The sequence below is a fragment of the Chiloscyllium plagiosum genome, chromosome 15 (assembly GCF_004010195.1).
Source record: "Chiloscyllium plagiosum isolate BGI_BamShark_2017 chromosome 15, ASM401019v2, whole genome shotgun sequence".
NCBI classification, from domain to species: Eukaryota; Metazoa; Chordata; class Chondrichthyes; order Orectolobiformes; family Hemiscylliidae; genus Chiloscyllium; species Chiloscyllium plagiosum.
The window spans coordinates 2758169-2772781 of NC_057724.1; the positions used below are offsets into that span (position 1 = coordinate 2758169).

The 14613-nt window shown below is 47.2% G+C and overlaps 1 protein-coding gene across 5 annotated transcripts in view; it reads left to right on the top strand.

The window, feature by feature from the left end:
- Positions 1–14613, top strand: part of LOC122557046 (gamma-aminobutyric acid receptor subunit alpha-3-like) — a 253902-nt gene that overhangs the window by 215191 nt on the left and 24098 nt on the right. For all 5 annotated transcript variants that reach the window (XM_043704284.1, XM_043704283.1, XM_043704287.1 and 2 more), the window contains one exon: positions 4168–4320. In XM_043704284.1, the coding sequence (XP_043560219.1) occupies positions 4168–4320 (153 nt within the window). The remainder of the gene's footprint in view (positions 1–4167; positions 4321–14613) is intronic.

A 14613-nucleotide genomic window follows, 5' to 3' on the forward strand; every position in this document is an offset into this window, starting at 1 on the left:
CACTTGAACCCATCTCTGTGTCCGTAAGTATTCCCTGTCAGTGCTACCTTCTTCACAGCCTCCCCACATACTTGGACATCCTGACAAACAGCTAGCCTACTTGCTGGACTACAAGTCCGGATCCCACACCCCTGCCAAATTAGTTTAAACCCCCCCGAAGAGTGCTAGCAAACCTACCTCCCAGGATATTGGTGCCCTTCTGGTGCTGGTGCAACCCGTCCTGCTTGTACAGGTCCCACCTTCCCCAGAATGCTGTCCAATTGTCCAAATACCTGAAGCCCTCCTTTCTACACCATCCTTGCAGCCACGTGTTCAACTGCACTCTCTCCCTATTCCTTGCCTCACTGTCACGTGGCACCGGCAACAACCCAGAGATGGGGCCTCTGTCCGTCCTAGCTTTTAGCTTCCAGCCTAACTCCGTGAGCTCCTGAATGACCTCCCCACCCCTCTTCCTACATATGTCGTTGGTGCCAACGTGCACCATGCCTTCTGGCTGCACACCCTCCCCCTTAAGGATTTATCCAACTGTTTCTGTTGGGACTACCTCTGAGCATCTTACTCTAGGATAATCTAGTTTTACTATTTTCTCCTGTTCTCAGGGGCACTGCTTAAACACCTATTTTCATGCAAAAACTTCTGCAGACCTGTCCCAAATTTAAAACCAAAAGCATTTATTTAATTCACCAAGCTATGGGTATTTCACTTCAGCTTATTAAAATAAAAAGACAATTTGAGAATTTTATAACATAAAATGGTGGCATGGTGGCTCAGTGGTTGGCACTGTTGCCTCACAGTGCCTGGGACCCGGGTTCAATTCAAACCTCGGGCAACTGTCTGTGCTGACTTTGCACATTCTCCCCATGTCTGCAGGGGTTTCCTCCCCCAAACCAAAAGATGTGCAGGTTAGGTGAATTGGCCATGCTAAATTGCCCATAGTGTACAGGGATATGTAGGTTAGGTGCATTAGTCAGGGGTAAATGTAGAGTAATAGGGGAATGGATCTGGGTGTTTTATTCTTCGGAGGGTCAGTGTGGACTTGCTGGGCCGAAGGGCCTGTTTCCACACTGTAGGAATTCTTAAAAGAAAGAAACTTGGCTGCACAATTGTTTACCTTGTTTTGTCATAAATCCTTGTGAGATTAATAATAACTGATAAGTTCTGAAAGCTACTCCCTCAATCTGTTTAAAAAGAAAGTGCCACGGGTACAAAGTTAGCTATAAATTCATCATTTAAACTCTTCAGACACACAAAAAAAGAACAAATGCCACAAATTGAAAAATCCAAATTAAAAAAAATGATGTTAAACACGGTGTTTGTAATAGTAAGCCTTTGATTGCAAGTATACATCAAATTGGTTGCTACAGAGGAAGCAAAAGTGGGGTCTGTTGCAGTGCAACGTGTTGCTGAGTGAAGCTGAGCTACCTAATCAGCCTCTGATAGAGACTGATTCATATGACACATGAAGCCGCTTGAAGTATCTGGGACCAGGGGTCTGAAATTGTAGTATTTGGTAGTAGTGGAAGTTGCTTAGACCTTGGTCCTTTTGACTATGCTGGGTGAGGGAGTTAATACAACTTTGTAAAGTTGTAGGTTGCTGCTTTACTTGCTAACCCCAACAGGAATTTATAGTGTTCCCAATTTAAACTTATCATTCTAAGTGGTGGAGTGATTGTTGTTTTAATCACAGTGCTAGTTTGTGAGTTTAAATTTTGTTGCATGTTAACCTCAATAGTAATTTTCAAGATCCATTTATGGAATGTTGGCCTGGTCTGTTTTTGTTGCCCATCCCTACGTTCTGTTTCAGGGTAGTTAAGAGTTAAACACATCACTGTAGGTCTGCTGTGACATGTAGGCCAGACTGGGTGCAAGTATTAGATTTTTCTCCCTCTAGCTCATGAGGGAATCGGATAGGTTTTTACAGCAATCAGTGATAGTTTTATGGCTGCTATTACTGAGACTAGTAATATTACTGAGACTTCTTTTGATTCATTAACTAACTTAATTTTTCAATACAGTTTGTAAATTTTCCCAGCTGCTGTGGTGGTGTTTGAACGCGCATCCTTAGACCATTAGTTTGTGCTCTGGATTATTAGTTCAGTGATGTTACTACCATTTTCTTGTGAAGCTGATAACAGATACTCGGATAGTTGGTGAGTTGTGTGCTTGCAATTTGTCATGTTGTAGATGAGTCGATCATGAATTAATTGTTGCTTTTATCATAGTAGTGATTTGTGTCTTCCTAGAATTTGCACAACCATGACTCAGGCTTCAGGCATAGGTAAGGCAGTGTGTTTCTGCAGGCTCCTACTGCAATTACCTCAGCAGTCTGCTCTCAAGTGTCTATTTGTATGTGCAGGCACAACCAGGAAGCGCACATGTGCATAACAAGTGTTGTGCCTTGCAAGCAATTTCTCGATCTAGCTTTAGGAAGCTTTCGGATACAGAGACTTAGACTTCTTCAGAATATCTTGTTTGTCTTATTCACCTACTCCTCAATCAGAGTTACCAGAGTTGTAAATGTGATCCTCTAACTGTTAAGACAGAATAACAGATAAGATTTTAAAGTGTGTTGTAAAGCACTTTCCACGACCAGCAAATACTACAATTTCAGGCCCCTGGTCCCAGATACTTCATATGATTCATATGATTCAGTCTCCAGCCGAGACACATCAGGTAGCTCAGCCTCACTTGGCAATGCATTGCACTGCAACAGACCCCGTCTTTCAGTATGTGCAACAGAAACAAAATTGCTGGTACGCAATTCCTGTTTTTATTTAACATTTCCAACATTGGCCATATCTTATTAATGTTCAGATGCAGTCAATCACATTTTCTGAACAGTTGTTTGTTTATGACTTCAGCTCCAATCTTTTAACTTTAAATAAGTTATTAATGATGTTTATAACTAACTGTATATCTAATTTAGTTAATGATATGAAACAAATAATAAGAGTGTTGATGAGATAGTGGGTTTGGCAAGTCTGGAAAAATGCTATGGGATCTTTTACATTCATCTGATAGGACAGAACTTGCCTTGCTTTGACTTCTCATCTGAAAGATAGTACCTCTGTCTGACTCTGACCATTCTCTCAGATAAAAGATACTCACACCAGACAAAAAACAAAGAAAAACTAAAATTAAAAAAGTATGTATTAAATCGTGAAGAATTTTGGAACATCCTGAGGTCTTATAGGAGAACAGAGAACATAACAGCTCAGTACAGGCCCTTCAGCGCTCAATGTTACGCCAATCTGTGGAACCAATCCTACACTATTCCATTTTCATCCATATGTTTATCCAATGACCATTTGAATGCCCTTAAAGTTAGCGAGTCTACTACTGCTGCAGGGAGTGCATTCCACCCACCTAGTATTCTCTGAGTAAAAAACTACCTCTGACATCTGTCCTATATCTATCACCCCTAAATTTAAAGCTGTGTCCTCTCGTGCTAGCCATTACCATTCAAGGAAAATCTTTAATGTGTTCTCTAAAGATGCATTAAGGCCAACAAGGTGCCAAATAGATGCTGATTCACACAGAATCCTGATGTGATCTAAATCTCTGCTGCCTATGTTGTTCTTTGCAGTGCTGCCATTCACCTATCATAATTGTGTTCATGAAGCTACATTGGCTGTTGGTTAAGTAATACCCGAACCTTGATATTACAATTTAGCAGTCTTCCCTGATATCACCAATCTATGTGACTTGGCCTCAAATGTTTCTTCACAATGCTTCTGTGAAATGCCTCAGGACATTTCTGAAATATGACACATTTATCAAAGCTTTTTATTCTGCACTCACGAGGACAATTTGTAAGAATACCAATATAAAAAAAGGACAATGTTTGACATTCCCCTTTATATTGGTATTTCTTGAGTTTTTCCCTGATGAGCAATGATGAAAAGCTTCCACAAATTGTATCAGGACTCAAGTTATATCAAACAACATTTTATTTTATTAAAGATTCTTGAAAGTTGTTGATATGGGAATATTTATAGGGAGTCCCTATGACTCAATGCCGACAGGGAAGTCCCATGAATGTGATAATATATGCTCATCACAGATAATGGGGCTTGTCATTGTGTGTCACAGTTTTTCAGATGATGGCTTACTGCATGTGTGATTTTACTACCTTTGCCTAATTCTTTACTTTTCATGTCCCTTCAGGTGAATACATTATCATGACAACCCACTTCCATCTGAAGAGGAAGATTGGTTACTTTGTGATCCAGACGTATCTGCCCTGCATTATGACTGTGATTCTCTCCCAGGTCTCCTTCTGGCTGAACAGGGAATCCGTCCCTGCACGCACTGTGTTTGGTGAGTAAACTGTAATTTCCATCTGCACACTGGGCACAGCACATAATCACTTCTCTTTATTCTAATGCACTTCCACATTCCCAAAAACTTTGTCATTGAAAACTCTGCTGCCTGTGTTTTAACCCTGTTAGAGGTAGAAAAAAACTGCAGATGCTTGAATCCAAGGTAGACAAGCAGGAGGCTGGACGAACACCGCAAGCAGGAGTCCTGAAGAAGGGTTACTTTCGAAACGTCAACTTTTCCACCTCCTGATGCTGCCTGGCTTGCTGTGTTTTTCCAGCCGCCTGCTTGTCTTTGTGTGTTTTAACTCTGACAAAGTCCTGTTACCCAATAACCCTTGTGTTCAGTGACCTACATTTGCTCCAGGTTAAGAAATTTCTTTATTTTAAAATAATCATCCCTGTTTTCAAACCCATCTATGACCTCCTTCTCCCCTTTCTTGTTAACTCCTCTAGCCTTGCAGCATTCTGAAAGAAATGCACTCCTCTAATCATAGCCTTTTCAATATCCCAACTATAATTGCTCCATCATTGCATAAGTACATAAATGGTGCCTCGTACATCGTTGGTGTTTTCTCCTTAACCTCAAGCTCTGGCTTTCCTTCCCCAGTACCTCTCCACCTCTCCACCTTTAAGACACAAAGTAAAACCCATCACTTCCACTAAGCTTTTGTTCACCGGAACAAGCCTTTCCTGATGTGGCTTGGAGTAATGTTTCATTTTATAATGGTCCTGTGAAGCACTTTGGGATGTCTCGTTACATTAAAAGTACTATACAAATATAAATGGTTGTTTGTGTGTGTATTTTGTGAACGTAATGGCCTTTTCAAAGCCAGTCATTTGTAGCCAGATGTAAAGGAGGGGAAGGCGGACTCAGTTTGGAAATCCACTTGTGTTTGCCTTTGATTTCAACTGCAGTTTTTCTCATGCCTGGTGTATTTTGGCTGGAGTCAGCAGGGAGGCTAGTCTAATTAACCCACTTCCAATACCCTGGCAATTAGCTTTGTGCTATGTTGAGCAGCAGATTCTGGTTCAAGGGAACTGAAGCTAATATTACCAATCAATATTCAGAGGCAATAATCTATCTCCAAACTAATCACAACACAGATGTAGAGACACTGCTGTCCATTCATCTGTCATGTACAACTGCTCCAAAAAGAAAACTTTTGTTTCTTCATTCTTTGATGCAGTGCTAATTTCACTATCTCTGACCCAGAAGATTCAAGTGCCAGGTCAGGCATTACACCTATATCAGATGTCTTAACACATCCTAACAGTTTGGTGAAAGTAAACATTTCTTTACTGCAACTAATACCACTCCCTTTGCCTTTTTGTACCGTGAAATCTTTTAATATGTAACCTCACCCTACCATGGACCTTCCCAATTAGTCTTTCTTTCCCCTCCTGATCTCCCCACTTGCTCAAAGTCTGTTACATTTCTATTTTCTGTCAGTTCTGAGGAAAGGTCTTTGGCCTAATACTTTAACTCTGATTCCCTCTCCACGAATGCTGCCTGACCTGCTAAATATTTCCAGCACTTACCATTTTTATTTTAAGTTTTCAGCAGGCATAGTCTTGTGCATTTTTCTGTCAAATATTTCCCCTAACTTTCTGTTTGTCACTGTTTTCTGTTTCCTGCCGCTCAGTTGATGTTGCGCCCATGTCATCATTGTTACTTTCACTCGAGGTGTCACAACAGTGTTGATAAGTTTGTTATGTGATATTTTATTGGAACCAAGGCCATAATAAGGTCAGGAGCTGAATGGCCCTGGTGGAACCCACACTAGGTGACACTGAGCAAGTTATTGCTGAGCAGGTGCTGCTTGATAGCACTGTTGATGACACTTTGCATCACTTTACTGATGATCGAGAGTAGATTGAAGGGGAGGTAATTGGCTGGGTTAGATTTGTCCTGCTTTTTATAAACAGGACATAACTTTCTACATTGCCAGGTAGATGTCAACATTGCAACTGTACTGGAACAGCTTGGCTGGGATATGGCAAGTTCTGTGCACAAGCCATCAGTAATATTGCCAGAATATTGGCAGGGTCCATAGCCTTTGCTGTATCCAATGGCTTCAACCATTTCTTGACATCGCGAATTGGCTGCTATCTGTAATGCTGGGGACCTCCAGATGAGGCTGATATGGATGGCATTCAGCACTCTGGCTGAAGATTGCTGCGAATGCTTCAGCCTTATCTTTTTCACTGATGTTTTGGGTCCTTCTATCAGTGAGTTTGGGGATATTTGAGGATTCTCCTCCTCCAGTGAGTTGCTGAACTGTCCACCACCATTTACAATTGGATGTGACAGGACGGTGGAACTTAAATCAGATAATTCAATTGTGGAATTGCTTAGTTCTATCACTTGTTGATTTAATTACAACAGTGGTTACATGATCATCATTAGACAAGATGTTAATTCCAGATGTTTGTTTCATTCAAATGTCAACATTGGTGGTGAGATTTGTATCCATGTCCAAGAAGATCAGTCTGGTGTTTTTAGTGACTAACTACACATTACAAAGCTACTTGATGTTACCACCACACTAAGGAAAATCCCAAAGCCTTTTATTCACATATAAGGAGCAAGAGGGTAACTAGAAAAAGGGCTAGCCCACCCAAGGACAAAAGAGGGAAGTTATGCGTGGAGTCAGAGAAAATGGGTGAGATTCTTAATGAGTACTTTGCGTCGGTATTCACCGAGGAGAGGGACATGACGGATGTTGACAGATCGCTGACATCTGTCCTATATCTATCACTCTTCAATTTAAAGTTATGTCCCCTCGTGCTAACCATCACTATCCGAGGAAAAAGGCTCTCACTGTCCAACCTATCCAACCCTCTGATTATTTTATATGTCTCAACTAAGTCACCTCTCAACCTACTTCTCTTTAATGAAAACAGCCTCAAGTCCCTCAGCTTTTCCACATAAGACCTTCCCTCCAAAGCAGGCAACATCCTAGTAAATCTCCTCTGCATCCTTTCCAAAGCTTCCACATCCTTCCGATGTGGCCTTACCAGAGTTTTGTACAGCTGCAGGCATGACTTTGTGGCTCTGAAACTCAATCTCTCTACCAATGCCGTTATGCCTTCTTAACAACCTTATCAACCTGCCTGGCAACTTTTAGGGATCTATTTACATGGACACCGAGATCTCTCTGCTCATCTACACTACCATTAGCCCAGTACTCTTTATTCCTGTTGCTCCTTCCAAAGTGAATCACCTCACATTTTTCTGCATTAAACTCCATTTGCCATCTCTCAGCCCAGCTCTGCAGCTTATCTATGTCTCTCTGTAACCTACAACATCCTTCAGCACCATCCACAACTCCACTGACCTTAATATCATCCATAAATTTACTAATCCATCCTTCTACGCCCTTATCCAAGTCATTGATAAAAATGACAAGCAGCAGTGGCACTGAAACAGATCCTTGAAGTACACCACTAGTAACTGAACTCCAGGATAAACATTTCCCATCAACCACCACCTCTGTCTTCTTTCAGCTGGGCCAAACCATTTGATCCAAACCATTAAGTCACCCTCAATCCCTTGGCACTGTATTTTCTGCAATAGTCTACCATGGAGAACCTTATCAAACACCTTACTGAAATTCATACACACCACATCCACTGCTTTACCCTCATCCACCTGGTAGGCCACCTTCTCAAAAACCTTAAGGTTTGTGAGGCACGACCTACCCTTCACAAGACCGTGTTGATTATCCCTAATCAAATTATTCCTCTGTGGATGATTATAAATCCCATGTTTGAAAACCTTTTCCAACACTTTACCCACAACTGAATTGGTCTACAATTACCAGGGTTGTCTCTACTCCCCCTCTTGAATAAGGGAACAACAGTCTTCTGGCACTATTCCGGTAGACAATGATGACATAAAGATCAAAGTCAAAGGCGAAGCCAATCTCCTCCTTGGCTTCCCAGAGAATCCTAGGGTAAATCCCATCTGCCCCAGGGGACTTATCTATTTACACATTTTCTAGAATTGCTAACTCTTCCTCCTTGTAAACCTCAATCCCATCTTTAGTAGCCTATATCTCAGTAATCTCCTCGACAACATTGTCTTTTTCCAATGTGAATACCGATGAATAATATTCATTTCACGCTCCCCCATCTCCTCAGACTCCATGCACAACTTGCCACTACTATCATTGATTGGCCCTAATCTTTCTCTAGTTATTCTTTTATTTCTGATATACTGACAGAAAGCCTGAGGGCTTTCCTTGATCTTACTTGCCAACAACATCTCATGTCCCCTCCTGGCTCTTCTTAGCTCTCTCTTTAGGTCTTTCCTGGCTAACTTGTAACTCACAAGCGCCCTAACTCAGCCTTTATGTCACATCCTTACAGAAGCTGCCTTCTTCCTCTTGACAAGAGATTCAACTTCTTTAGTAAATGATGGCTCTCTTGCTCGACCACTTCCTCCCTGCCTGACAAGTACATGCTTATCAAGGACATGCAGTAGCTGTTCCTTGAATAAGCTCAGCATTTCAATTGTACCCATCCCCTGCAGTTTCCTTCCCCATCCTGTGCAATCTAAATCTTGCCTACTCGCATCATAATTGCCTTTGTGCAGGGAAATTACCAACTTAATACAATCCTTTGAGGAAGTGACAAAGTTGGTTGATGAGGGAAGGGCTGTAGATGTCATAGACATGGACTTCAGTAAGGTGTTTGAGAAGGTTCCCTTAATAGGATGATGGAGAAAGTGAAATCGCATGGGGTCCAGGGGGTACTACATAGATGGATAGAGAACCAGCTGGGCAACAGGAGACAGAGAGTAGTAGTGGAAGGGAGTTTTTCAAAATGGAGAACTGTGACCAGTGACGTTTCACAGGGATCTGTGCTGGGACCATTGTTGTTTGTGATATACATAAACAATCTGGAGAAAGGTATAGGAGATCTGATTAGCAAGTTTGCAGATGACACTAAGATTCATGGAGTAGCAGACAGTGAAGGGGACTGTCAGAGAATACAGCAGAATATAGATAGGTTGGAGAATTGGGTGGAGAAATGGCAGATGGAGTTCAATCCGGGCAAATGCGAGGTGATGCAGTTTGGAAGATCCAATTCAATAGTGAACTATACGGGAAATTGAAAGGCCCTGGGGAAAATTGATGCACAGAGAGATCTGGGTGTTCAGGTCCATTGTACCCTGAAGGTGGCAATGCAGGTCAATAGAGTGGTCCAGAAAGCATACAGCGTGTATTGAGTACAATAGTTGGCAGGTCATATTACAGCTGTATCGGACTTTGGTTCGGCCACGTTTGGAATAGTGCATGCAGTTCTGGTTGCCACGTTATCAGAAGGATGTGGGTGCTTTGGAGTGGGTGCAGAGGAGGTTCACCAGGATGTTGCTTGGTATAGAGGGTGTAGCTATGGAGACGGGTTCAGTAGATTAGGATTGTTTTCATTAGAAAGACTGAGGTTGAGTGGGGACCTGATTGAGGTGTACAAAATCATGAGAGGTCTAGACAGGGTGGATAGTAAGAAGCTTTTTCCCAGAGTAAAGGACTCAATTACTAAGGGTCACGTGTTCCAGCTGAGAGGGGTAAAATTTAAGGGAGATATGCATGGAAAGTTCTTCACGCAGAGGGTGGTGGGTGCCTGCAACATGTTGCCAGCAGAGATGGTAGAGGTGGGCACGATAGCATAGTTTAAGATGTATCGAGACAGATACATGAATGAGCAGGGAGCAAAGGGATACAAACCCTTAGAAAATAGGCAATAAGTTTAGATAGAGGATCTGGATAACCTAGATTAAACCTAGATTAAACAGGTTTGGAAGGCTGAAGGGCCTGTTCCTGTACTGTAAATATTTTTGTTCTGTGTTCTTCGTACTGCCTCTCCTTGATTAGGAGTGGGTTTAATCTAGGTTAACGAACCTTGTCAATTGTTTTCAGGAAGTATAGAGAACGTGCTCTGAGTGCTGCTGTGGTTATACAGAATGTCAAGTGGGAGTTCGGTGCATTTTGACGGAATTGGATGAAGAATGTCCTTTCTTCCTCAACTGTTTCATGCTCCTGGAACTGGCACTCACTTTGGTGCAGGAGGAAGGAGCTGATTGATCTGTAGATGTGCGAGGTTATCCATTTGGGGAGAGCAAATAAAGCAAAGCCATATACAATTAACAAGAGGGTATTGCAACGGCGAGAGGAGGTGAGACACATTGGAGTACAAGTAGATGAAGTGGTAACAAAGGCATTTGGGTGAAATATTGAAGCAGGGATGTAGTGCTGAAGCAGTATAAGATACTAAATTTAATTAATTTTATTGTCACTTGCTTTCAAATGAGAGCAGTCAAACGTTTGCAGGGTCACTTAGGTTTAAGATACCTAGGCGCAGATATTTAAGCACAGGTACACAATACTTTATCTGCAACAGAATCCAGTCCGGGACACACCTCCCCGTGCCAGAATCCAGTCTGGGACACACCTCCCCGTGCCAGACTCCAGACTGGGACACACCTCCCCGCGCCAGAATCCAGTCCAGGACACACCTCCCCGCGCCAGAATCCAGTCCGGGACTCGCCTCCACGCACCAGAATCCAGTCCGGGACAGACCTCCCCGTGCCAGAATCCAGTCCGTTACACACCGCCCTGCGCCAGGCTCCAGTCTGGGACACACCTTCCCGTGCCACAATCCAGTCTGGAACACACCTCCCCCTGCCAGATTCCAGACCGGGACACACCTCCCCGCGCCAGAATCCAGTCCGGGACAGACCTCCCCGTGACAGATCAGTCCGGGACACACCTCCCCGCGCCAGGATCCAGTCTGGGACTGGCCACCCCGCGCCAGAATCGAGTCTGGGACACACTTATCCGCGCCACACTACAATCTGGGACACACCTCCCCGCGCCAGAATCCAGTTTGGGACAGACCTCCCCGCGCCAGATTCCAGTCTGGGACTGGCCACCCCGCGCCAGAATCCAGTCTGGGACACACTTATCCGCGTCACACTACAATCTGGGACACACCTCCCTGCGCCAGAATCCAGTCCGGGACAAACCTCCCCCACCAGAATCCAGTCTGGGACTCGCCTCCCTGTGCCAGACACCAATCCGGGACACACTGCCCTATGCCAGATTCCATCCGGGACACACCTCCCCGCTCCAGAATCCAGACCGGGACAGACCTCCCTGCGCCAGAGTCCAGACCGGGACACACCTCCCCCTGCCAGAATACAGTCCGGGACAGACTTCCCCGTGCCAGGCTCCTGTCTGGGACACACCTCCCCTGCGCCAGAATCCAGTCCGGCACATACATCCCCGCTCCAGAATCCAGTCTGGGACTTGCCTCCCCGCTCCAGACACCAATCCGGGACACACTGCCCTGTGCCAGAATCCATTCTGTGGGACACATCCCTGCTCCAGAATCGAGTCTGGGACACACCTCCCAGCTCCAGAATCCAGTCCGCGACACACATATCCGCACCACACTACAATCTGGGACACCCCTCCCGGCGCCAGGCTCCAATCCGGAACACGCCTCCCCGTGCCAGACACCAATCCGGGACACACTGCCCTGCTCCAGAATTGGGTCTGGGACACACCTCCCTGCGCCAGAGTCCAATCTGGGACTCGCCTCCCTGTGCCAGACACCAATCCGGGACACACTGCCCTGTGCCAGAATCCATTCCGGGACACACATCCCCGCTCCAGAATCGGGTCTGGGACGCACATCCCCGCTCCAGAATTCAGTCTGGGACAGACCTCCCCGCGCCAGTATCCAGTCTGGGACACACTTTTCTGTGGCAGAATCCAGTCCAGGACACACCTCCCCGCTCCAGAATCCAGACCGGGACACACCTCCCCGTGCCAGAATCCAGACCGGGACACACCTCCCCGCTCCAGAATCCAGACCGGGACACACCTCCCCGTGCCAGAATCCAGACCGGGACACACCTCCCCGTGCCAGAATCCAGTCCGGGACACACCGTCCTGTGCCAGGATCCAGTCTGGGACTGGCCACCCCGCACCAGAATCCAATCTGGGACTCACCTACCCACGCCAAACACCAATCCGGGACACACTGCCCTGTGCCAGAATCCATTCCGGGACATACATCCCCGCTCCAGAATCCAATCTGGGACACACCTCCCCGCGCCAGAATCCAATCCAGGACACAACTCCCCGCGCCAGGCTCCATTGTGGGACACACCTTCCCGCGCCAGAGTCCATCTGGGACAGACCTCCCAGCGCCAGAATCCAATCCGGGACGCACCTCCCCGCACCAGAATCCATTCCGGGACACACATCCCCGCTCCAGAATCGAGTCTGGGACACACCTCCGCGCTCCAGAATACAATCTGGGACACACCTCCCCGCTCCAGAATCCAGTCCGGGACTGACCTCCCCGTGCCAGAATCCAGTCTGGGACTGGCCATCCCTCGCCAGAATCCATTCCGGGACACACCTCCCCGCTCCAGAATCCATTCTGGGACACACATCCCCGCTCCAGAATCCATTCTGGGACCACCTTCCCGCGCCAGGCACCATTGTGGGACACACCTTCCCAGCGCCAGAATCCAGTCTGGGACACACACACCCTTGCCAGAATCCAATCCGGGACGCACCTCCCCGCACCAGGATCTAGTCCGGGACACACTTCCCCGCGCCAGAATCCAATCTGGGACTCGCATCCCCGCGCCAGACACCAATTCGGGACACACTGCCCTGTGCCAGAATCCATTCTGGGACACACCTCCCCGCTCCAGAATCGAGTCTGGGACACACCTCCCCGTGCCAGAATCCATTCCGGGATACACCTCACCGCGCCAGGCTCCAGTCTGGGACACAACTCCCCGTTCCAGAATCCAGACTGGGAGACACCTCCTCGTGCCAGAATCCAGACCGGGACGGACCTTCCCGCTCCAGAATCAAGTCTGGGACACACGTCCCTGCTCCAGAATCCAGACCGGGACACACATCCCCGCTCCAGAATCGAGTCTGGGACACACCTCCCCGCTCTAGAATCCAGTCTGGGTCACACCTCCCCGCTCCAGAATCGAGTCTGGGACACACCTCCCCACTCCAGAATCCAATCCAGGACACACCTCCCCGCGCCAGAATCCAGTCCAGGACACACCTCCCCGCGCCAGAATCCAGTCCAGGACACACCTCCCCGTGCCAGACACCAATCCGGGACACACTGCCCTGTGCCAGAATCCATTCTGGGACACACATCCCCGCTCCAGAATCGAGTCTGGGGCACACCTCCCCGCTCCAGAATCCAGTCTGGGACAGACCTCCCCGCTCCAGAATCCAGTCTGGGACAGACCTCCCAGCGCCAGAATCCAGACTGGGACTCACCTCCCCGCACCAGACACCAATCCGGGACACACTGACCTGTGCCAGAATCCATTCTGGGACACACATCCCCGCTCCAGAATCCAGACTGGGACACACCTCCCCGCTCCAGAGACCAGTCTGGAACACACCTCCCCGTGCCAGAAACCAGTCCGGGTCATAACACCCCGCGCCAGAATCCAGTCTGGGACAGACCTTCTGGCGCCAGAGTCCAATCTGGGACACACCTCCCCGCGCCAGAATCCAGACCGGGACACACCTCCCCCCTCCAGAATCCAGTCTGGGACACACTTATCCGCGCCACACTACAATCTGGGACATACCTCCCCGCACCAGACTCCAATCCGGAACACACCTCCCCGTGCCAGAATCCAGTCCAGGAGAAACCTCCCTGCACAAGAATCCAATCTGGGACTCGTCTCCCCGCGCCATACACCAATCCGGGACACACTGCCCTGTGCCAGAATCCATTCTGGGACACACATCCCGCTCCAGAATTCAGTCTGGGACTGACCTCCCCGCGCCAGAATCCATTCCGGGACACACCTCCCCGCTCCAGAATCCAGTCCGGGACTGACCTCCCCGTGCCAGAATCCAGTCTGGGACTGGCGATCCCTCGCCAAAGTCCAGTCCGGGACAGACCACCCTGTGCCAGAATCCATTCCGGGACACACCTCCCCACTCCAGAATCGAGTCTGGGACACACCTCCCCGCTCCAGAATCCAGTCCGGGACAGACCTCCCCGTGCCAGAATCCATTCCGAGACATACATCCCCGCTCCAGAATCGAGTCTGGGACACACCTCCCTGTGCCAGAATCCAATCCAGGACACAACTCCCAGCGCCAGAATCCAGTCTGGGACACACACACCCTTGCCAGAATCCAATCCGGGACGCACCTCCCCGCACCAGGATCTAGTCCGGGACACACTTCCCCGCGCCAGAATCCAATCTGGGACTCGC